Genomic DNA, 23,741 nt, shown 5'->3' on the forward strand with positions numbered 1-23,741 from the left:
CCCTCTTGACCTTCTTCTCTTTCTATTCACTCACATGACTTCAATTATATTTGCATTTCCAGCCCATATTTCCTCAGCCCTAGATCCCCGCAGCCATCTACCTTCCGGACCTGAAAGTCCCACTTAGTGGCTCAAACTCAACATTTCCAAAGGTGAGTTCACTTTTTCTTTTTTTGAGACTGGGTCTCGCTCTGTCGCCCAGGCTGGAGGGCAGTGGTCCAATCATGGCTCACTGCAGCCTCCATGACCAGGGCTTAAGCGATTCTCCTGCCTCAGTCTCCCAAGTAGCTGAGAGGACAGGCACACACCACCATGCCTGGCTAATTTTTTTATTATTTGTAGAGATGACAAATTGCTTTGTTGCCCAGACTGGTCTTAAATTCCTAGGCTCAAGCAATTCTCCTGCCTCAGCCCCCTAAAGTGCTAGGATTACAGGAGTGAGCCACTGAACCCAGACTGAAGTCACTTTTCTACCACTTCTGCTGCACTCCACAAATCTGCTCCATGAATGGCACCATCAGATACCACAGTCCCAAGTCAGGAAGTAAGGTATCCCTGATTTAGTTCAGCCCATCACTGTCTCCTACTCAGGCCTCTGTCTCTAATTTTTCTCTCTCCATCCCACATCATTCTCTACTCTTCAGTCAGACTAAATCATCCTAAAATATAAATTTTATAATATGATACCTTTTCCCAAAGAACTCTTCAAAGATTTCTCCATGACAATATGACAGAGTTCAATGTCTGATACTGCATATATAGTGTTCTTCTGGTCTGGTCTTCAGTATCATCTCTATCTCCATTCCTCCTTCCAAAATCCATGCTCCAAGCTTTTTAAAATATGGCATTTGCAATTCCCTGGATGGACTGTGCTCTCTCTTTGCCCCAGGCCTTTTCACATATTCTGTCTGGAATGCCTCCCCACCTCCCCACCTGTGTGGCTGTCATGTACTTGCCCTTCAGATCCCAACTTAGGTACCATCTTCTCCTGAGTGTCACTCACCTCTCCTGTGTGAAGTCCTGTTTATACTCCAATAGCACTCTATACTTGTTTCAATTATAACACTTATCACACTCTAATGAAATCTCCTCTTTAGCTGGAGGGCTCCAAAACTAGTTTATAAGCCCACTGAAATGGACTCCTTTATTCATCATTATGACCCTGACTCCTGGCACCATTCCTGGTACATATGTTTGTGATCAAGAACACAAGTAAAATGTTTACAGTTGTTACTGAGAAGGTGTAGGGGGAACATGATCATTAACTTCAAGTATTTCAAAGTCTGAGGTTGAAATTCAGACCAACGGAGAGAAGTTGCAAAAGGATATGTTTTAGCTCACTGTAAGAACTTTCAAATACCCAGAACTGTCCACAGTGGAAATGGTCTATTGAATTTGTGAGATTCAATAGGAGATGCTTTCCATGGGAAGGTATATATCAGAAGTGCCCTAAGGAATTTTTAAAGATTTGTTTTAAGAATATCTCATTTCCTAATCACCCCACTATCAAAAGAGAACAAGCATGTTCTCTTTGGAGACCGTGCGGGTTGTTCATGTCACCTGGGAGTTGGTGACATCTGTCAGCCTGCAGTTGAATAGTTGGTGATGTTATGGCCATCTAATCCACCTGACAGAGATAGAGGTGGTGCAAATCTGAATGAATAGATAAAAAAAAAACTGTGGGAAACCATTTCTTGTTGTGGAAATCTCATGAATTTCATAGTACAAACAACAGAAGAAACTACAGATGTTTACAAGAACTCTGAGAAGGCCAAGCTAACGACACTAACATATTTTCAAAAGAGCAGGTGTATCTGTGTCTTTAGTTTTCAAAGCTGCTCTTAAAACCTCTGATTGGTAATTTCTCTGAAGCCCTAACTGCTGATCAACATGAATTTCCTGATAAATAAAAATTCATATATAAAATGTATTTTAAGGGAATAAGTCTGTTAGACATTTTAATTTTTTTGTAATAATGAAATAAAACATTATGTTTACATCATTAAAATTTTAATTTTTATGTCTCAAGTTACTTTTCTTACTGTTTTCTGGCAGACCCAGTGTATTATTCAATCTACTAAAAGCTCATAAATGACTCTCAGGTGAATTTTCATGATACAGTTTATTTAATAAAGCATCTTTAAAGCCATAACATAATTTTAAACTCATGCCTTTTTACTATGTCTTTTATTCTATGTTACACACCATTCCATACATATATTTTCCCAATCATTGTGCCCTTTGGAGATAAGATTATAAACTATAGCAATTATGTAACTACATCAACAGTCAAGTCCCAGACATTCTAGGGATCTTCTATGGTAGCAATCTCTCATTTGTAGGGACAGATTCCTGTAGAACCTTGTAGGGATGTCACATTACAAAGACTGATATTGGGATAAACTCAGATTGGTGAAGACTGTTTCTAACTAGAAATTCTATGCATAAAAACTGCTAACAAGTGAAGCCTCCTGGAAGAACAAGATTCAGAACCCAAGATCCAAAAATCTAAAACAAGAGTAGGAAATCTCTAATTATTTTATGCCAACCTTGAGAGAAGCTGAGTTTCCTGATGGTGGGGTGGAGTCACAGTCCTTTACCTCATAGGATTGTTGTAAGATTTAGATGAATTAACATGTATAAACCATCGGGACTAATTGATCCGACACAGAGTAAGTGCTATTTGAGTGTTAGCTATTATCATCCTCATCACATAATTAGAATATAGTTGAGCTGAATGACAGAAGCAAGGACATATCCAGTCTTTAATTGCTTTAATATTGCATATGTTTAAGCCGCTTCTTCCACCTAAATTATAAATTCTTTCACAATCAGTATTTCCTCCATTTATTATATTTCACCTACCTAGCCCAGTCCCATTGCAACAAGCATAAAAGAGGCTGAAACATTTCAGTGAAAAGTTGTAAACAGTGCTTAAAGTGCTTTTTCAGACTTTACTTTAAAAATGAACTTCTAGATTTCTACAGAATTCTGAAGCCTTTATAAATGTATGAAGGACAGACTTCAGATTTCAAAATTCACTTTGAAACGTCAGAGGTATCAATCAACTTAAGTAGCTGTGCCCTGGCAGCTTCTGACATTCAAAAGAGAACTGCTGTGTTATGAATCAGGAGATTATGGGTTCAAATTCAAATTCAAAGCCAAATTCAAATTCTTGTATTCAACAAGAAATGTGCATTAGTTTAATATATCTTCCATAGCAAATCATCACCCATTTTACTGCTTAATATCCACTTATTATTTCATATTTGTATAGGTCAAAAGTCCAGGTACAGAGTGGCTCAACTGGGTTCTCTGCTTCTCACAAGGCCTCTTGTAAGGCCCAAAGCAAAGTACCTGCTGGGCTGCACTCCTTACTGGAAGCTCTGGGGGAGCATGTTCTTCCATGCTCATGCAGGTCATTGACAGAATCCAGTTCTTATGTCTGTAGGGCTGAGGTACCTGTTTCCTCGCTGGTTGTCACCCAGAAGCTGCCCATAGCTCCTAGGGCCCTCTTTCTGGTGTCTGCACACGGGCTCCTACATCTTAGAGCCAGCAATGACACGATGACACCCTCTTAGGCTCAGAATTTCATTCACCTTGCCTTCTGCCATATTACTTTGACTCCCACAAAAGCAAGTTCTCTCCTTTATTTTAAAGGCTCATATGATTACACAGAGTCCACATGACAATCTAGGTCTGTAGCCTTAATTACATCTGTAAAGCACCTTTTGCCCTGTAATGTAATATGTGCAGGACCAAATGGGTATTCATGTTTGGGGGACCATTTTACCCATTACAGAATGACACAGATCTGGAAAAACTACCCCTCAACACCTCATTAGGGCCTTAAAGTCACTTGCTAATACAGCCTAGCTCTGGAACATGATTTACTTGCTATACAACCTTCACTAGATTACACCAAACTCTCTTTCCCTTTACAACTTTCTTCTGTTGTACCCCAAAGTCCTAACCAGTGCCCCAAATTCATCTCAAATTAACTCATTTATTTGCCTCCATTTTCACCCCCTGAGATGTCTCTCAAGTCTTACAATCTATCTAGAATGTTCTTTTCTTTCCCTTATCTACACAAAGCCTGCATTCCAGTTTCTGCATGGAGCTAACCTTAATTATCAAGACGTTCATAACTTTTCTGATTTTTTACATCACATCAACATCACACAATGTGCATAATCTGGAAACTGTTTAATTTATACTTATGTTAATTTTTAAACAAAATCACTTTTTTGTGGTTTTTGTTAATTTATAGTAATGTAGGTTTATTTCTGAAATTCAGAAAATGAATAAAAGTAGATGAGGAAAAATCACCCCCAGTCCCAGTGTCTAAAGAGCTAATCCTAAATTCACTCACTGCATGTAACATGGTGCTAATTATTAGCTATGGGATATAAAAATTGATATATTAACCATATTATTTTATCTATTGTTAATAGATGGTTCATGCCAATAATGTTGGTTTTAAGAAAAGTATTGGTATCACAGAATTGTAGGCCAGAAGTAATAAAAAGGTCACCTACTTCAGTTCTATACTAGATGCCTTAATCCTCTACACAGAGCACAGAATATAAAATAATAAAACAACAAAACACACACTTCCATAGAACTTATTATGTACCTGGGCACCGTTCCAAATATTTTCCATGTATTCACTGACTTAATTTATATGCATAGTGCCTTTTGTATCTGACCTGTAGTAACCTGCATAGATAAGCTCTTGAAGAAGTTCCGTAATTTTTATGAAAATAATCTAGAATAAATTAAATTCATATATGCACACAGATCTCTTATATGTGTTTATAATTCCTTACCCAGCTACATAGCCTATTCAAACCTCTTTACAAACCACTGAAACCTGCTACTAATATTCCACTGAATCCATAGGTTCTTTTGTTTTAAAGAGCAAATTTTTGTTATACAACTAGAAGAGCCTAGTAATAGTTTTTTGGAAGGTTTTAATATCTATTTTTAAATCTGTCTTTTGCCCATTCATTTCTCAGAACCCCACGTGTGTTTGTCCTGACTCTCAATACACAGTTTCTTTAAGTAGATTAAGACTTAATCTACAGTTTCTTTAAGTAGATTAAGTCTTAATCTACTTAAAGAACTTTCCTACCTATAGATGCTTTTTAAAAAGTTGAACTTTATTCCTTGATATTTCTTCTAATCCAAATTCAAATTAAATTAAAATGGTGCTTTAATTTTTCATGATTGGCATAGGATCCATTAAGTTTGAAAATTTGCTCTGTTATCTACTAAGATATAATATATTCTTATGCATAGTTTCATATTAGTATTATAGGTAAGAGGATATTAAATGAGATTTGTCCTGTGGTCTTAGCATTTTCACTGAAACCCAAAGTCAAGAACAATTGGTGAAAAGTGCTCAGACCTTCTAAAGATAGAGCTAGGTGCACCTCCACAGATTCCATTAGCCCTGAAGCAGCAAAATTCTATAAAATCATGTTGGCAACCCTCATCCCTTCACCCACTTCAAGGAATTATTAGGGAGACTTGAAGATTATTCAGGAGGGATCAACAAAGACCATTTATTTAAAGGGAGTTGCTGGAGTGCTACAAGGATAAATATTATACATACATACAGACTTCAAGTCAAATGACAGGGGTCTCAATCACTTGAATTCAATGGCATTTGTTCCCAAAGTTTAGGGACTGCTCTCATCTGTAAAATTACAAGAGGCCTGGCAATGGGCATATGGAGGCAGAGGAAGAGAGAAAAGCTATGCTGTGTTGGGATGGCCTCCATTTCCAGGGCTTGACAGGACAATAATGCCCTCGTGCTTCCTATGTGCCAGTAGAGAGTTGGATATAGGTCATTTTGGAAACAGGTCTCCGGAGAAGGTGGGGTGACCCCAATAGAAGAAAACTGTGAGAAGGAAGCCAGAGGCTGGAGGGACAGTTCTAAAGTTTCAGAAGAAGAGGAATTGCCAGGGCCATGGAATTATAATCTGGAGCTCCTTACACACAAGAATATCCACCAATCCACACAAAGGCCCCATATAGAACAAAAGAGATTTCTACAACTCTCACACAGAGAACCCTGAGGCCAGACTGTAACTGTGGCAGTCAAGAAAGACCTTTCTTGATATGGCCTCTCTTCTCCCTAGCCTCTCAAACCCTGGCTGAGTCAGCAGCCGCACAGTGAAGCAGAGGAGGAGGCAGGGAAGAGGAAAAAACAGAAAAATATGATGGGAAATGTCAACAAAACTAAACCAACCCTGGCCCTTTTCCCAGCCTCAGGTTGGGGGAAAGGAGACGCTTTGAAGTGGATGGGAGATTGAAGTTCTGATACTGGACTCAAATGGACTTTTAAATATCTGAAGAAATAGAGACTGCTCTAAGAAAGGTGAAAAAGCTATGGATCTGCACAAAGATTCACCCAGGAGTGGGAATGAAACAGTCAGAACCTGTTTGAGGAAACTGGTAAAAAAGGGTAAATTTTTTCCTGCTTTTATCTTATTGAGACTAGTTCATTTAATGAACCATTTATATGTATATAGTTGGTTTTATAATGAGAGTAGAAACATACAGGTACAAAAGCCATTTAGTTGTTTTTTTCCCTCTTAACTTTATCCCCTGTTCCTTGTTTTATGTCTGGGAATGTTTCTCTTACATCCTGAGCTGATGCTGCAGTATGGGTTTAATCTCTCACAGCTAGAATGTCAGCCTAACTAAATTTCATTTAAACAATCTAGGTGAGGAAGCGGTGCCTGCTCATCTCCAATGCTGGGGTAATCTTAGGCAGTGTGAAATTCAAACTTTAGTGAAGAAGAAAAAAAGAATATTGCCTGAACATATACTTCTTTTTTTTTTTTTTTTTTTTTTTTTTTGAGACAGAGTCTCGCTCTGTCGCCCAGGCTGGAGTGCAGTGGCCGGATCTCAGCTCACTGCAAGCTCCGCCTCCCGGGTTCACGCCCTTCTCCTGCCTCAGCCTCCCGAGTAGCTAGGCCTACAGGCTCCCGCCACCACGCCCGGCTAGTTTTTTGTATTTTTTTTAGTAGAGACGGGGTTTCACCATGTTAGCCAGGATGGTCTCGATCTCCTGACCTCGTGATCCGCCCGTCTCGGCCTCCCAAAGTGCTGGGATTACAGGCTTGAGCCACCTCGCCCGGCCCTGCCTGAACATATACTTCTGACTTTAAGAGTGGTTCTATAACTTCCTCTTTTGGCTTAGGATTGGGAGGGACAGCAAATGTGAGAAACATGAATAAAATTAGAGTCTACATTTTCACCTGACACACCCTTTCCTCTCTCTTGCTTTCTAAACACAAATAGGGTTCTGGGGTCTCTGAGCAATTCTTTTAATTGCCATGGGTCTTCCTATTCTTATCCGTAATAGAAGGGAATTGGAGAAGATGATTTCTTTTTCTTTTGAGACATGGTCTGGCTCTGTCACCCAGGTTAGAGAGCAGTGGTACGAGCTCAGCTCACTGCTACCTCTGCTTTCCCAGCTCAAGCCATCCTCCCACCTCAGCCTCCTGAGTAGCTGGGACCACAGGTGCATGCCACCTCACCGGCTAATTTCTGTATTTTTCGTAGAGACAGGTTCTCACTTTGTTGCTAAGGCTGCTTTCAAATTCCTGGGCTCAAGTAATCTGCCCGCCTCAGCCACCCAAAGTGCTGGGATTACAAGTGTGATCCACATTGCACCTAGTGAAGAAGATAATATCTAAAGCTGTCTTCCCTTCTATCCTTGTTCCAAATAAACCAACCACGATGTTCTCAAACTGAAGAATTCCAATGAACTATAATAATTCCTCATTTTAATTACTGAGGTACACTGCAGAACCTGTGATGAGGAGATACAAAGTGGATATCTGTTCAGCTGAACTGAGATGAGTTCAATGAAACCAAGATAGCCAACAGGGTTTCCTGGGTTAACTAACGAACCTTATTCTCTCTTGCTATTCTAATGCATCTGACAAAGATGTTACTACACAAAGCTTCTTATAGCACATTCCAATCCTCTCAGGAGCCTCACTGGCTCTTTGTGTCTACCACATAAAATCTTAACCTCTCCCTCTGCAATTCTAGACCTTAGACACTTCACTCTGCGTACCGGATACACGGATTCTTTATTACTGCCTTCTATGCATCACAGACTTCTGCTGAACACAAATGATGGCCATTTCTCAAACATTCCCCATCCTGGCTTCTTCACTCATGCTATTCTTTCTAATTAGATTGCTATTAATATTTCCTATTCATTCATACTATCCTTTATATTCAACACATCATTCAAGCCGTTCCCCTGTCTCCAAGGGACCTATTTTAAAACCCTAACTGAGCAAAATGACGTTTTACTTTGACCTCCACAGTACTTTGTATTCACAACAGAGAACCTTTATAGCTATTCACGTCTACATGGTAAGCTCCTTGCAGACATGGACCAAGCTATATTTTTTTTCCTCTGAATTCATACAATGGAATCACAAAATCTGATAACCAGTCTGAATAAACTTCTAAACTGCTAAATCATTTAGCCATGTCTACCATTATTTTATAATTTCTAATAGGTTAAAAATTAAAATGCTATTTAATATAATTCCAAGGGCACCATTTCATAAAATCCTTCAAAATAGGAGAGAATTCCACAATCACATTCCAAACCCAACCTGTTGAAATCTACTCAGTAAATATAAAATGTTTTAAGTGATGATAATGTGGAAAACTGTGTTTTCAACCCATATAGATATTATTTTTAATTAATATGGACTCTTAATTCAATCTTTAATTAATAATGCCTGTCTCAAATGCTTCATCTCTCCAATGGAATGGTAATACACCCTGTCATGTCAGACTGAAATGTGACAATGTATGACAAACAGTATCAGAATGCCTGTGCAAGGTAAGAACTCAACAAATATTAGCCCATTCTTAGCCCTTTACCCGTTTCTCACTTGATCTAATGCAGTAATGCAGGCTAATGCATTAACAACTGCAAACAAGTCTCTTCAAAGGTTTCCCCATAAAGAAGTTCATCTCTGAGCTGTTCATAACAGCAAAAGAGTGAAAATAAAATCACAATGTTCAAAATAGGAGAAAATTATTTTAAATCTGTGTAATGGGATACTATAGAATCACTAAATATGTTGTGGCCAGTGCTTTTAGCTCCCAGAACATATTAAATAAAAAGTATAGAACACCAAATAAGGTATTTAGGGTTTTTTCTGCAAAAAAAAAAAAAAAATTATTCTGCAAAAAAAAAAAAAAAAAAAAAAAAAAGATACACACACACACACACAGGAAAAACAACCTAGCAAGTAATAATAATTTATTTCTGGGTCGTTTCATTATAGGTACTTTTCTAATTTGCATTTTAAAAAAATGATGAAGTCTTTATATTCAAGTTAAACAATACAAATGTCACCTAAATAAAAAGGAAGCTGCAAAGCATAATCCACAGTACTGTTATCTCACTGTCAGACTTCTCATTTGACATTTACAAACATAGGAAATGAATTCACACTATTTCCACCCAGTATCGACATAAAATGTCATTATATTCTAATTTTTACAGCAATATAAAATAACAGAAACTAATTTAAAATTTGTCTTATTCCATCACCACCAAAAAATTCAAGTAATTTTCACTGTTTTATATGCCTCCTGGTTCTCCTCCATATATGGGCATACTATACAAAGCTATAACACTGACTGAAGTATGCAAAACTTCCATTTCATCTAAAGCAGCTATAAGAAGTTATATTTTAAATAAATGCACAAAGAAGCAGCCAAATATGAAACATTCATGGATCATCCTTTTAAAGCTCTGTCGGCTTCTTTCAGAGAGGATTTCACATTAACACTTCACAAACCCATGACTGTCAATATCCGCATTGAGAGTCGAATGGTATATTTCTATTTCTTGTCAATAAAAAGTCTATACTTTCCATGAATATTGCATATCAAAGTGATTTTCATCTCAGAAATACTCAAATATCATAATATACATGTATGCAAACACACACAACCCTCTTTCCCTATTCCCAAGAGATTCATTGAGACATTTTACCCTTGAATGAGTTCTGCACACTTACACCTTTCTGAACACATAAAGATAAATTTCCCCCTGCCCTGCATTGCTTCATTTCAATAGGCAATCCAGTATGTATCATGCTGCTTACCAAAACCAAACTCTCAGGGCTAGAGTTAAAAATTAAGTTACCACACTATCTGGGTAGATTTTGATAGTTTCTTTGGAATTAGAGATGATGGCTTAGTAATTAATTTTAAAAAGTTGTGTGTGTGTGTGTGTGTGTGTGTGTGCACATGCAAACCTGTATATTATGGTATTTGGGGATCTATTACCAGGATGAAGATACATAATAGACAGAACATATAAGAATGTTTTATTGACAAGCAATAGAAATATACTATTCAGCAATCTATTCAGGTATTGACAGGTATAGGTTTGTGGAGTGTTACTCTGCGATCCTACTGAAGAAAACAGAAGGAGCTTTAACCAGCATTCCACGTGGTCCTAGAGACTGCCAGTCCATAGCCCAAGGCCCATTGGATGACGACAGATTGAAACACAAGGAGAGAAGGTAGTATCAAGTCCTATGGCTCCTTATAAACCACAGAAAAAAGTTGCTACCAGAATATACTGCAATTCCATTGGTGCTTCCTTAATGCTCCTTGGAACTAGATCCATCTTCTCTGGTCTCACTTGACACTTTCCCTCAAAACTCAATCTGCCTGGCCCTTCCCCAAATCATATAGTAGCTCTTAAGCCACTGGAAGAACTGGAGCCAGCCTAAGGATTCCAAGTAGGAATTTTATGTTCCCTACAAATAAGAAATATAGGTAACAAGATGTTCATGATCCTGTGGCAGCCAGAAAGAAGGCTTGTCATTCACTGGGGGTGTAACTTTTATTCTTGGAACAGACATGTCTGATCAGGCTGCGATAGTCTAAGGGAAGGGATTACCTACACTCCATTTCTGCATTCTCCAGGAAGAAAAAGGCAGACAGCCAGGAAAAAGGGTGAGTAGAAACCCATTTGTTTGCATTTTTAGAAAAGCACATTTCTAAATATGATAGAAATTCATCACTCAATTGTGCTTATCACATACAGATGATCCTTGACTTATGATGGGGTTACATCCCAAAAATCATCATAAATTAAAACAATTGTAAGTCAAAAATTTGTTTAATAAGCTACCTAAGCTACCAAACATCTTAGTTTAGGCTAGCCTGCCTTAAAGATGCTCAGAACGCTCACATCAGCCTACAGCTGGGCTAACTCATTTGGTAACACAGAGCACCGTGGAGTACCAGTTGTTTATCCTGGTGACCATGTGGCTGACTGGGAGCCATGGCTCATGGCTGCTGCCCAGCATCTCAAGAGGGTATCCTACCATATATCGCTGGCCTAGGAAAAAATCAAAATTCAAAATTTGAAGTACAGTTTCTACCAAACGCGTCTCATTTTTGTACCATCACAAAGTTGAAAAATCGTTACATCAAACCATCATTGTCAGGACCATCTGTATTCAATGTGACAAATCCCCTCAACTTTCATGCAACTAAGATTACTCCCAGACCTTGCTAACTTGGCACATGATCTCTTAAACAAGTCTCTAAACTTCTCTTTTTAAAGATTCATCAAAACCCAAACCTCATGCTATTACTGAACCAGTATCAATTTAAAAGTTTCCAATCAAAGAAGTTGTCAATGTTATTCAGATACTGAATAACAAATTCCTGTCCAAAATAACAATTCTTGTTCAAAGAGGAATTTCTCCAATATATCAAATCCAAACTGTAGAGTCACCAAGAAGGACAAACTAAAGGAATCCTTGCCATTTTATAACCTCTCTGGACAAAGAAAGGCTATAGATATTGTGAAAGATACACCCTTCAAAGAAAATGACTGAAGTTTCAGGTGAAAGATGAGACAGGACTTGACTGGCAAGTAAGATTCTAGTCCAGTGGTATTTCTCAGAGGATGGATGACTTATACCTGAAGCCCTTATGAAAAGGAATTTAGAAAACACCATTAAATGCATCCAAGGCAGAGATCCCACAATAAAGTTGGATGAACCAAAGAAAACGAGCCAGATTTAGAGAAGAACCATACAAACAGAAACATCTAAATGGATAAAAGTTATAAACTGGGTGAGTTCTGACATGGAACACAAGGGTGTAAGAGTGGCAGTTACATGATCCAAGAGTATCAAGTGTTTTTCTCAACCCCATGGATCTCTCTTCCTAAATTCTGAATACCCAATTTGTAATTTTAATTTCTCTCTTAAGATATAGCCATAAATTCCCCGCCCCCCACCACCAGGTTAATGTTTTATTCCAGACACTCAGACTGTCTTCTCTTTCACCATCCATGTGATGGCTGACTTCACTGAATCTAGCAGCACAGAGGACACATCACATGCTCCCTGTCCCTTTATAAGGGCCTCCCACATTATCATCTAATCAAATAGGCACTTAATATAAACAAGGCACAACTTAGCCTAACTCACATCACCTCAGGTGTTTGACAATTAGACTACGAACAAAAATCACAAATTTCATTCAAACCCAGATGAGATGTTTATCTTTTCTATTTCTATAATTTCCAACATAAAAACTTAGCCTTAAAAAACAGAAACAACCTAATATGTTTTGTTCTGGTTGTTGATTTTAAGTATACATGAGATGGAAGTCTAGAATATGTTTTTATCTCCTATTTAGGAATGTTCATGTTTCTATTTCCTGTCTTTGGATACTTCCCAAGTACTTCTCAGCTCTTTTCAATGCTTCAAAGTTTAGCTGATTTCCTAAATTTACATCCTCAAGAACTGTGGCTTTGAAAGTAATACATAATTCACCAAAAAAATTTCCCCACATCTACTTTAGGTTTGAGTAAGCAGACCCCTGGATTGTAATATGAATATTTTAAACTTGTTTGATCAATTCTGAATACTCTATTTGTCACAAACACTGGAAGAATTCATGTTTAAAAATAAAACAATGCTCAGAACTTCAGGGGTGGAAACTGATGAGCTGTGTCATTCAAAGGTCCTTCTTGGCCTGCCAGCTTTATCAGACCAACAGAGACTCGCAGTCGATGAAAAGAGGTTTTCAAGTTAACAAAATGTGTAGCACCAAAGGATATTAGAAAGGAGGCTAAGGTGGTAAGTTAGAATGCAGAAAGTCACACTGCTTCCAGATAATTCCTAGAGTGTTTTTGTAGACTTTATGTAATGGAAAGGGTCTATTACAGCCATGTCCTTTTTCCTTAAGCTGAAAACTTCTCACAGAGTTTCATTGTTTAGGTTTTTGTACGTCTGACACTTGGAAAGATGCCTCTTTCCTGAAGACCACTAGAAACATGGCTGGAACGTTTTAATCACTCATGCTTATGTACATTTAACAACCCTACATTTGACTGAATTATAAAGACATTCTTATTTCTACACATGCACTGTCTTCTCATGTTCCTTCAATATGAAAACTCATGTGTATCCTCTTCCAGAGTAAAATTTCAGGTAATATATTTTTAGATGACAGGACTTTTCCTCCTGATGAACCTAAGAGGGGACCAGGAAATAAACTATTGGGGTTAAAGAAATGAGAAATTTTCTAAGATAGTCACCTGCAACAATCCCACATTTGAATAAAAATGGTGAATATACAAGAGGGCGCAGTTGACTGTACTGCTAGAAATCACTGTCCCATTCCAATACCCCCAAAACACAGACTCTCAAAGAGTACATTGGCAACTCTACATTATAGATGTCACTTCTGCTTTCCTTTATCATGATTAGGGGTCACAGTAGATGAGAACTGTTCCTTAAGTGATGTATGTAAATATCTTTCTGCACACAATATCACCTAGGTAACAAAGTTTATATGCCATTGTCAACAGGAACAACTATGTTATGAAGACGTGGACTCACTCCCGCTGCCCACTAACAAATGCTTCTAGAATGAACAATGGAATTTTAGAACTTGAAGGAACTTATCAACTGTCTAGTCCAACCACTCACCTTGATCACACTGTTGAAAGAAATAAGAATCAAGGTCCTTAATCTCAGTACCGGATATTTTCAATATTGCAGGCCGATTGCCCATCAATTGAAGAGATGAAATTTTCCTCTCTGCTGTTTATTTTCATTTCTAAATACCACTCCAGCATCTTCCCTCATTTTATTCAGTCTTTCAGCCTGGGGATTTTTCCAGTAAGATTATGTCAACTAAATCCCTAGTGAACACTTTGCTGTCCATCCCTTCCTTTTCAGAGGTTCTTTTGAATGTGACCTTCATGGTATAAACCACTCAGTTATTTCCATTTCCTTTCACTGTCCTCTCATCTCCCTACTGCCCTCTGCTATGGCTGTTCCACAGACTCTATCTTCTACTTGAGTCTTCAATCTGCAACTTCTCTGTGACTGGCTCCCAGAAGCTCCCTGAGCTTCAGACTCTTGTCTCCAGGTGTTTCCTGCATATTTTCATGTTCCTATCTCCTCAAATGCAACATATCCCCTCAAATCACCTTCCTTACTGCATAATTTGCTCATCCTCCTAAGAATATCATCATGTCTCCAGTCATGCAAGTTCAGAACTTCAGTTATCTCAGTCTTCCACCTTTACCCACTCATACTGATTTTTGAAAATTCAATTTAATTGTGTTCCTTTTTGAAGTCATCTTTCTTTTGGTTCCCAGAAAAACCACCATAAACTAGGTTTTCATCAGCCTCTAACCAATCACCCTATCTTCAATTTATCTTCATTCTTGAACATCTATTTCATTGCATTAATCTGTTTGTTCAAAAAAATATTTCATTTTTCTTAACCAGGACCTTCTTCTCTAACTCGGTGGGTTTACTTACATTTTTGCATTGTACTTTCTCATTCCTATGCTTGCCCACAATAAATTCCACAGCTAGAATACACATCCTCCTAATTATCATCTCCAAATCCTGACTGCTTTCAGTGGTGGTTCAAGTCCAGTGTCTGCAGTGAAGCTTTCTGTTATGGTCCTTGAATTTACGATTTTACTTATTCACCACCTTTCTTTGTGCACAATTTCCAATTACTTTATATATCAGCTTTCTGAATATATCTGTCTTATCTTCTTGGTATGGCTATTGGAACCAAATCATACATGTATTTATCACTTCTGAAACTATCCCAATAACTGTATTACATTATTTATTATATATATTTAAATGAGGCATAGTAGTTAGGAGAATATTGGAGATAAAAATTCTGAATTCTGCCTCTTGTTTTGTTCTTTCTTGCTGAGTGAACTTAGGCAAGCTACTCAAACTCTGTAAGCTTTCATATCTATAAAATAGACGTAATACGACCTACTTCATAGTGCTGTTGTATAGTACAGCTTAGCAGAATGTGTATGTATGTGTGTGTACACACAAACACACAACGTTTAACACAGTTCTGGGCCATAGTGAATGCTTTTTAAACAGATGGCTAATTATAATTCTGCACACCATAGGCACTCCTTTTTGGTCAATAAACTGAAAAGGTCTAAATATGTTTTCATAATATGCTGTCAAGATTCCATTTCATGTTTTTTACACCATTGATTATCATACTGATATAGTTAGGCTTTGAGTCCCCAACCAGATCTCATCTTGGATTGTAATCCCCAGGTGTTTAGGGAGAGACCTGGGGGGAAGTGATTGGATTATGGGGGCAGTTTCCCATGCTGTTCTCATGATAGTGAGTGAGTTCTCACAAGATCTGATGGTTTTATAAGTGTATGACACTTCCTCCTACACACTCTCACTCTCTCTCTCCTGCTGCCATGCAAGATGTACCTGGTTCCCCTTGCACCATGATTGTAAGTGTCCTGAGGCCTCCCCAGCCATGTGGAACTGTAAGTCAATTAAACCTCTTTCCTTTATAAATTACCCAGTCTCAGGTAGCTCTTTAAAGCAGTGTGAGAACAAATGAACACACATATTTAATAAAAAATTACTTTTCTAAGCTGCATTCCAGAAGAGTAGGAAAGAGACTTTCAATCTTCAAGCTGTGCCCAGTTGACAAGACCTAGTGTATAAAACTCTGTACAGACCAGTTTCATCCATACACATAACCCGATCAACCATGATTTTCAGCAATTACCATTTTAATAATGGAGTTAAAGCAGAACTAAATAATTTTTTGGGAAGGCTAGAAAAGTTTCCAAATAGCCAAGTCAATAGGTACAGGTTTGGTGACATAGGATTGCTAGCGCCTGTCAAAAACTGAAACTCAAGGATTAGTGACCACAGTCAGCTTTTCCTATGAAGAAAGCCATGAACTTTCCTTCAAGCAACAAGGCTATAACAAAGTCTAATCAATAGCTTTAAAAAACACAATGGAAATGTTGCAATATGGTACATTAAAAACTAGCGACCTGGCCTTTTTTGGCTGAAGTAATTCTTTTTTTTCCCTAATGAAAGAGTCTTTTCTTCTTTGTGCAGCAGGTCACAACTTTCCTAGGTTAACTCATACTGTATTTAAAATATCAGATGCTACACCTCCACCTCCACAAAGGCTGCAGGAAGTTTCCACCAGAAATATCTATGATCTCGCGAAGGGAGGCTCCACCCACATATAGAAAGTCAAAGCCACTGTGTCCCTCTGCCTTGCCTCATACCTCCCACAATGATGAGCAGCCACAGGGAAAATCTCTCTCTACACCATCAGCCAAACAACTTTCCTTCTAGGACCCCAGCTTCGTTATTTCTGCACCCCTAGGCAGGAAAATTGCGAGGTCTTACCGCAGATGTTAGACGCGCAAGAATTTCATCACTGCTTTCTTCAGAGTCTTCAATTTTCTGATGAGACCTTTGGGAAAAAAAAGAACAAATTACTTTTCAGTTTTGGTTGCTCAAATTTATCTACCCAGTTAGGAGGAATAAAGGGCAAACAATGTAATTGTTATTATATTAGAGAAAGTACTCATGCTTTAACAAAGGTTGTGTCAGTAACGCCATAGGAACATAATCCTCTTGCAGGCCAAATGTTCTCACAAAATCAATTAGCAAGAACCTCTTTACAATGTACCAGTTGAATCCTGAGGATGGAGTATTACTCACCCCATGATACAGCAGAATAACCCTGACATGCCAGTTTTACATATATGGGCTTGCACAGAAGGTAGATGCAAATAAAAGGTGGTTAAGTGCTGAAATTCCCTCTAAATCTAAATGAAATCCAGATTTTGAAAATATGAAATGTGAACTTTCCACTAAAATTGAGTTGTAGCCAAAACAAACTTACTATAAAATGGTATCATCATAGGCCTAATACCACCATGGGAATTATGAGGAATACAAAAACGCAGAAGTTTTGTATAGCTTTGTATTTGCCTTTTTAAGAGATTACTGCCCAACTAGGAAGCTAAGAATATTATGCATATGTTAAACAAATAATGCGATGTGTAACAATGTAAGATCAGTTTGTTTATTTGTTTGGGGAAAATGATCTTTTTAACTTAATTCATGAAAAAAGGCTTCACCAAATGTATATTCTAACAGACAAAATTATCTACTTCTGAAGAACAATCTTATATACTATATTTTTTCCTAGTTTGGTCAAAGAAAAAAATTGATTAATACAACTGAATATATAAAATTGTCTTCAAGATCTATTTCCACAAGCAATCCCTTTCAATATACGCTGTGGACAGTAGGGACTGGAGGTAACTGCCCTGCAGAGCAGCAATATCAGCATCACAGTCCAGTGACTGATTTCAATCTCAGTAACTACAGTGTGTCAGCTGGAATGCCAGCCTTATGGGGCAAGAGGGCTTCTCCCAGCTCACAGGACAGCTGGGAAGCAGGTCCTTAAGAAGGGAAAAGCCAGTTGGATCAATTCTGGCATTGCCTTCTTGTTTCTGCAAATGTTATTAAACCCTTTTCCAGAAAGAAAATCCCACCCTTCAAATCACAGCAATGCATTACAAACCACTGCCTTTACAAAAATTGCAAGATACAGGTATGAAGCAGTGCTGATGTTGTCAAATAACTTAAGCACTCATGCAGCAAAGTGTGTGAGATGCTTGCTAACAATCCGCTCAATAAAAACTGTGGGAACTGAGCATTATAACTTGGGATCGTTTTTTCAAAAAGGTTACCTAGATGATGAATATTTCAAATAAGCTTTATTATTAAGATTTTCTATTCACAAGGCTTCTGTAGTTATACTGAGAAGAGACTGGAAACGCTTTATAACCTCAACCACCAAACCAGATTTATATGATTAAGCTGAGGCTACTCAACAGACAGGAAATTAAGAACCAAAGGCACTAAAGGCAAGAGAACCAAACAACGGCTTCTGCTGCTTTGTCTGTGTCTGTAGTGACGCATGGGCTGGTCGTGCCTTTTCATGTTTCTCAGACCCCAACAGATACCTGAAGTATTAGCTAATGGGCATGAGGTATTTTGCACTAGCACAGATTCTCTCATGAATCTGCTTTCAACAAGCTGCTAAAAGGAACTCAAAATTCCAAGAGAAGCTCTTGTGTACGAGACTGATAATGGCTATCTCATAATTAATGGTTGAGCTGCTGCTATTTTAGTGGCAAATAATTTAGTCCCTGTTCCGAAGTAAAACTGTCTTTCATTGATCTTCCAGAACAAATGAAGCCTTAGCAAAAACATTTCTTAAGGAAATATGTGTAAGAGGGACAGAGTGATGATCTCCCAAGAGCTGTCCCACAGCCCATATCCCATTGTTATCACCTCAATCACCAAGATTTAAGCCCAGAACTCCCAAGTATGTCTCTAGCTTCTGGCTCTCCCCTGAGCTTGCCTTGTTTTTCCATCTGCCTTCAAAGTGGCTCTATGTGGCAATTCCAGGAACTTTATTTTCACCCACGTGGGGACCTTACAGGCTAACTCAACCTAACTCACACTGAACTCCTCTCTTACCTCCTGCCCTCAGCTCTCCCCTAGGAATTACAGGCCCTGTTCACCCTAGAGCCATCCCTTCCCTCCTCACTCCGGCCTTTGGGAAGTCACCAGATCCTCTCACTTCCCTTCCTTCCCTGCCAAGCCTCTTTGACAGTCTAGGCTTCGCTTAAACAAAGTATTTACAAATTATTTTACTTTGCTTGAACAAATTATTTGTTCAACTTCGCTTGAACAAATTATTTTAACCACCTTCTAACAAGCTTGTCTCTGGCTTCTCTTCTTGTACCCAGATACCTACAGACACCAGGACCACCTTTCTAAAACCCAGATCTGGTCCTGCTCTTCTCCAAACTCCAAACCTTCAGGGATTTTCTTCACTGCCCACTGAGGGCTCTAGAATTCGGAAATGCTCTTCCTTCCCTGCTAACATGCCCCATGCCCCACTGCACCAGCAGGCACCTGTACCTCACCCGGTATAAAGGAAGGTCATGAGGGCAGGACTGGTAGTAACAGGCAATAGTGGAAGAGCCTGAAAAGGGGGAAAGAAGAGAGAAGACAACACTCGGCTACTCTCCTTTCTTTCACCACTACAGTCACTTTTTAACTTAAACCCCCTCCTCAGCTCTAGGCCAAATTGCCCAAAAATACCAGACTCTTTTCCCCAGCAAATGTATCTTTTACAAAATTTAAACACATTCTGTTTTAATGTACGTAAATACTTTTCAGTGCAACCCAGGAAAGACAAAGTTCTCACTTACCCGATCAAAATAAATAAGGAAACAGATGCAGCAGAGGAAAAGCAAGTGTAATACTTGCATGTTTTCCATTATTACTAAAGGGGGCTGTGCTGCTCAGTGAATGAGAGAGAGAGAAGCTGTGGGTCTAGTTTGTCAGTGATTAGAGAAAGAAAAGAAAGAAACTCCTACTGGAATCGGCAGGTAATGACAGTGACAAGTGACATAAGAGAGAAAGAGAAGAGAAATGGGGTGACCCCTGGAAGGAAGATCTCTCCCTGAGGGTTTATGCCAACAGATGCTCTCCGTTAGGAACTCCCTGGGTTACCTTTCAAGGTCTCTGCTTACCAGTACCCCAAGCCAGACCTGGTAATTCTCCAGGGGAGAGTGCTGAGTCCTGGTGCTCTAGGCAGATGTCTCTGTAAGTTCAAGAGATCTGCAATATCTAAGGGTGTCATTGTGAGGATGCAGAGATGACAAAAACCTATGGTCCTCCACCCTCATCCCTCTAACCATCAAACTGGATGTGTTATCATTATGTCCACTCCCACCCGAAAGGAAAATAACAAAAAGCCCTGCCCTTCCTATAGTCCTTCTCACCTGAATTGATGGCAACTCCATCCTTCCAATTGGAAGCCATCCTTGAACCCCTTTCTCTCATACTCTGCCTTGTATCCACCCTGAAATCCTATTGGTTCTTCAAGACATATCTCTCACCTGACCACGTCTCACCACCTCCATCACTACCACTGTGGTCCCAGCCACAATATCTCTCACCTGGACCCAGGAGCCAGCGTAGTCTTGCTAAAATGTAAGTTAGTTCATGTCCCTCTACTCAAAATCCTTGAATGACTTCCCATCTCACTTAGCATAAAGCCAAAATATTTTCATACTTAAAAATATGCAATTAACAAAGACATATATTCAAGGTGTGCAACATGATTATTGGTGAATACACTGTGATGATTAGCATAATCAAATTTATTACATACCCATCACCATTCATGCTGTACATTAGACCTCCAGAACTTGCTCAATTTATAAATGAAAGTTTGTATGCTTTGATCAACATCTCCCCATTTTCCCCACCCATGATGTCTATATTCTGGACAAGTATGTTTTGCTTAATAAAGCAAATTCCTATGAAAAAAGAAGTGTGATGGTAGAAGAATGAGAATTAGATTTTTCTTGAGATCTTTGATATCATGAATACAAACACTGTTCACCTTCTCAAGAGAAGATAATTTTTCATAGCATCTGGCTACTAGTTACGCTTACAGAAAAAAGTACTCAATGGGAATTATGAATGTGAAAGGTTTCATTAAGGGTCCGGAGTGTATAGTTATACTTTAATCTAAACTGAATAAAATTAGATTTTTCACATTTGATTTTGAGGATTTGAGTATTGTTTAATATTTAATTAGATGGTTCCATTTCAAATGCTAACATAATCAGGCCTAGATGTCCAATTTTTGCAAAATTCCTGTATTACTCTTAAATATAAATGTACTCTGATAAAGATAAGCAATCTGTTCCCACGCCTGGAATAAGCCTTGTCTATAAACAATGGAAATTTTGAAGGACTTACTGTTTCCTTGAGAGAAGAGGTAATGAGTAATCACAAAGACTAGGACTAGCTGATTTCATAACACTTTTTACAAAAACAGTTTAAAGTAATAAGTGGAAATTTTGTTCACTTACAATGCCAATACAAATCTTATGCCAAGTTCCATCACAAAAATTTTCTGAAAAATACTGACGACAACAAAAAAATGTTTGTTTACCCACACAGTATTTCCTCCTCTCCAAGTGTCAAGAGGATCTAATTAGGAAAAGTTAAGTTAGGAGTACAAAAGGTAGGCTTCGAACATCAGAATAGCAGACTTGAACTTAAGTTCTCTGGCCAGAGAGTGTGAATCCATCACCATTTCAGAAACTAAAGAGGCCAAGGGATGTCTCATGTTGCTAATAAACATCAGGTAGAAAGAAAAAAACAGGCAGGATAAGGAGAACAAAGGAGGCAGAAGTAAGGGGGTGGTGGAGGTGCTATTTTGTACGGGGTGGTAAGAGGAGACAGGGACCTGAATTTTGGGAACCACTACTGTGAGATGATATTAAGTACATGACTGGGTGAGGGCACATCCAAAGTGAAAGCAGAAAAATAAGAGAAGTCCAAGACTGACCTCTACTGTGTTTAGAGGTCACTGCTTCAAAATGTAGGTTTCATTATTTAGGGACAGCCAGTCTGAATAATCTGAGGCAAACAGTTCAGGAGATGACTGGCATCAAAAAGACAGTTTTTTTACTCACAGTTTCCAAGAGGAGGGGGGATGACACACAAGGAGGGGCCACACAGGGAGGCACAGTGTCAATCAGGAGGCAGCGGATATGGGGGAAAATGTGGGAAAGAACCTTTATTATGGTTTCCCCAGAAGAGAATGGGTGAGGGTAAGGCAGGGTAAACAGGCTGAGGATGGACTGTTTGATTAACTTCAGCAAGACCAAAAGCACAGGGACTGCTCCTAGTTGTTTGGTACCTGGAGCTGGGGTGATTAGAGCAGGTGAAAAGCAGCCCAGAAGGTGAAAGCCCAATAAAAAAAGTGGTTATGTTATGAGCTCTGGAATGGCTGGCTTACCTATGAAAGGTGGCTCCCAGCAAAGCTAGCAGGTAAGTTCTCTACTATCTCTAGGAATGGACTATTCCTGGGATGGGCAGTCTCCCCAGGGTCAGCAAGGCCCCAGATGTCAAAGCACTGAAACACAGTTAATACAATCAGGAAAAGGAAGAATTAGCAAAGAAGCCTTAAAAGCAGCAGCTAGTGAGACAGAAGAGCCAAGAGATGTTATCCCAGGGGCCAACTGGAAAAACTGCTTCCAGAAGGACATGATCAATTGTGCCAAATGCTGCTGTCATGTCAAGTAAGATGAGGACTGAAAAATCAACATTTTGGCATTTGGCAACATGGAAGACTTTTGTAATCTTGACAAGGTTGCCTTCAGTGGAGTGGTACTGTTGAAAGCCTGAATGGAGTAGATTCAGAAAAGAATAGCAGAGGTAGAGAAAGTAACCATCAACATCTTTTGAAGAGTTTTGCTGTAAAAGGGAACAGAGACATTGTGCAGCAGCTAGAGGGAGATATAGGGAAATAGCAACACATGCTGAAAAGAACAATTCAGTAGAGGAAAAAGCTGATAGAGGAGGAAAAAAAAAGAGACTTCAGAAATGAGATCCTTGAGTAGGGGTGCAGAGATGGGATCAGTGCACAATGTGAGGAAACTGACCTTAAATAAGAATGTGGATCATGCATCCATTTTGATCAGGAGCAAAGATAGAGTCCACCAATATAGATGCAGGCAGGTTGACAGATTTGGTAAATAAAACATGAGAAAGATAGTTTTTAAAATGTTCCTCTCAATGAAATAAAAAGCAAGGAAAAAGAGGTAAGAGGGGAGCAATTGTGATACAGTTTTCTAGGAGACTGAATATACCAAGAAATGAACAGGACCATGCAGCAGCATCGAAGACCCCTCAAGATTAAAGGCCATGAATATAAAATGAGACTGATCATCCTTAGACTCCTTAATGAACCACCTCTTCCATCTACCTTTAAAATCTAACAGAACAAGATGTTAGACGACCATGGCAAGTGATGGCTAAAGAGAAAGGAAGTATTGATCCTGTGATTTTTCTATGTATATAACTATGTCATCTGCAAAGAGAGATGGCTTTATGTTTTCCTCCAAATATATGCCTTTTATTTCTTTTTCTTGACTTTTTGCATTGGCTGGAGTGGACCAGGTGTACTAAGAGAAGATATATTAGCCTTGTTCTGAGTCCTAGTAGGAAAGCATTTAGTCTCTTACCATTAAGTATGATGCAAGCTATAAACAGAACCAAAGACAAGAACCACATGATTATCTCAATAGATGCAGAAAAGGCTTTTGACAAAATTCAACAGCCCTTCATGCTAAAAACGCTCAATAAATTCGGTATTGATGGAACGTACCTCAAAATAATAAGAGCTATTTATGACAAACCCACAGCCAATATCATACTGAATGGGCAAAAACTGGAAAAATTCCCTTTGAAAACTGGCAC

The 23,741-nt window shown here is 38.7% G+C and overlaps 2 protein-coding genes across 3 annotated transcripts in view; one reads left to right on the top strand and one right to left on the bottom strand.

The window, feature by feature from the left end:
* NUP42 (nucleoporin 42) overlaps positions 1-23,741 on the top strand; it is a 1,164,542-nt gene that overhangs the window by 302,833 nt on the left and 837,968 nt on the right. The window lies entirely within an intron of this gene.
* RAPGEF5 (Rap guanine nucleotide exchange factor 5) overlaps positions 1-23,741 on the bottom strand; it is a 242,543-nt gene that overhangs the window by 159,274 nt on the left and 59,528 nt on the right. For both annotated transcript variants that reach the window (XM_050783124.1, XM_050783125.1), the window contains exon 6: positions 16,773-16,839. In XM_050783124.1, the coding sequence (XP_050639081.1) occupies positions 16,773-16,839 (67 nt within the window). The remainder of the gene's footprint in view (positions 1-16,772; positions 16,840-23,741) is intronic.

The sequence above is a fragment of the Macaca thibetana genome, chromosome 3, assembly GCF_024542745.1.
Source record: "Macaca thibetana thibetana isolate TM-01 chromosome 3, ASM2454274v1, whole genome shotgun sequence".
In the NCBI taxonomy this organism is placed as follows: domain Eukaryota; kingdom Metazoa; phylum Chordata; class Mammalia; order Primates; family Cercopithecidae; genus Macaca; species Macaca thibetana.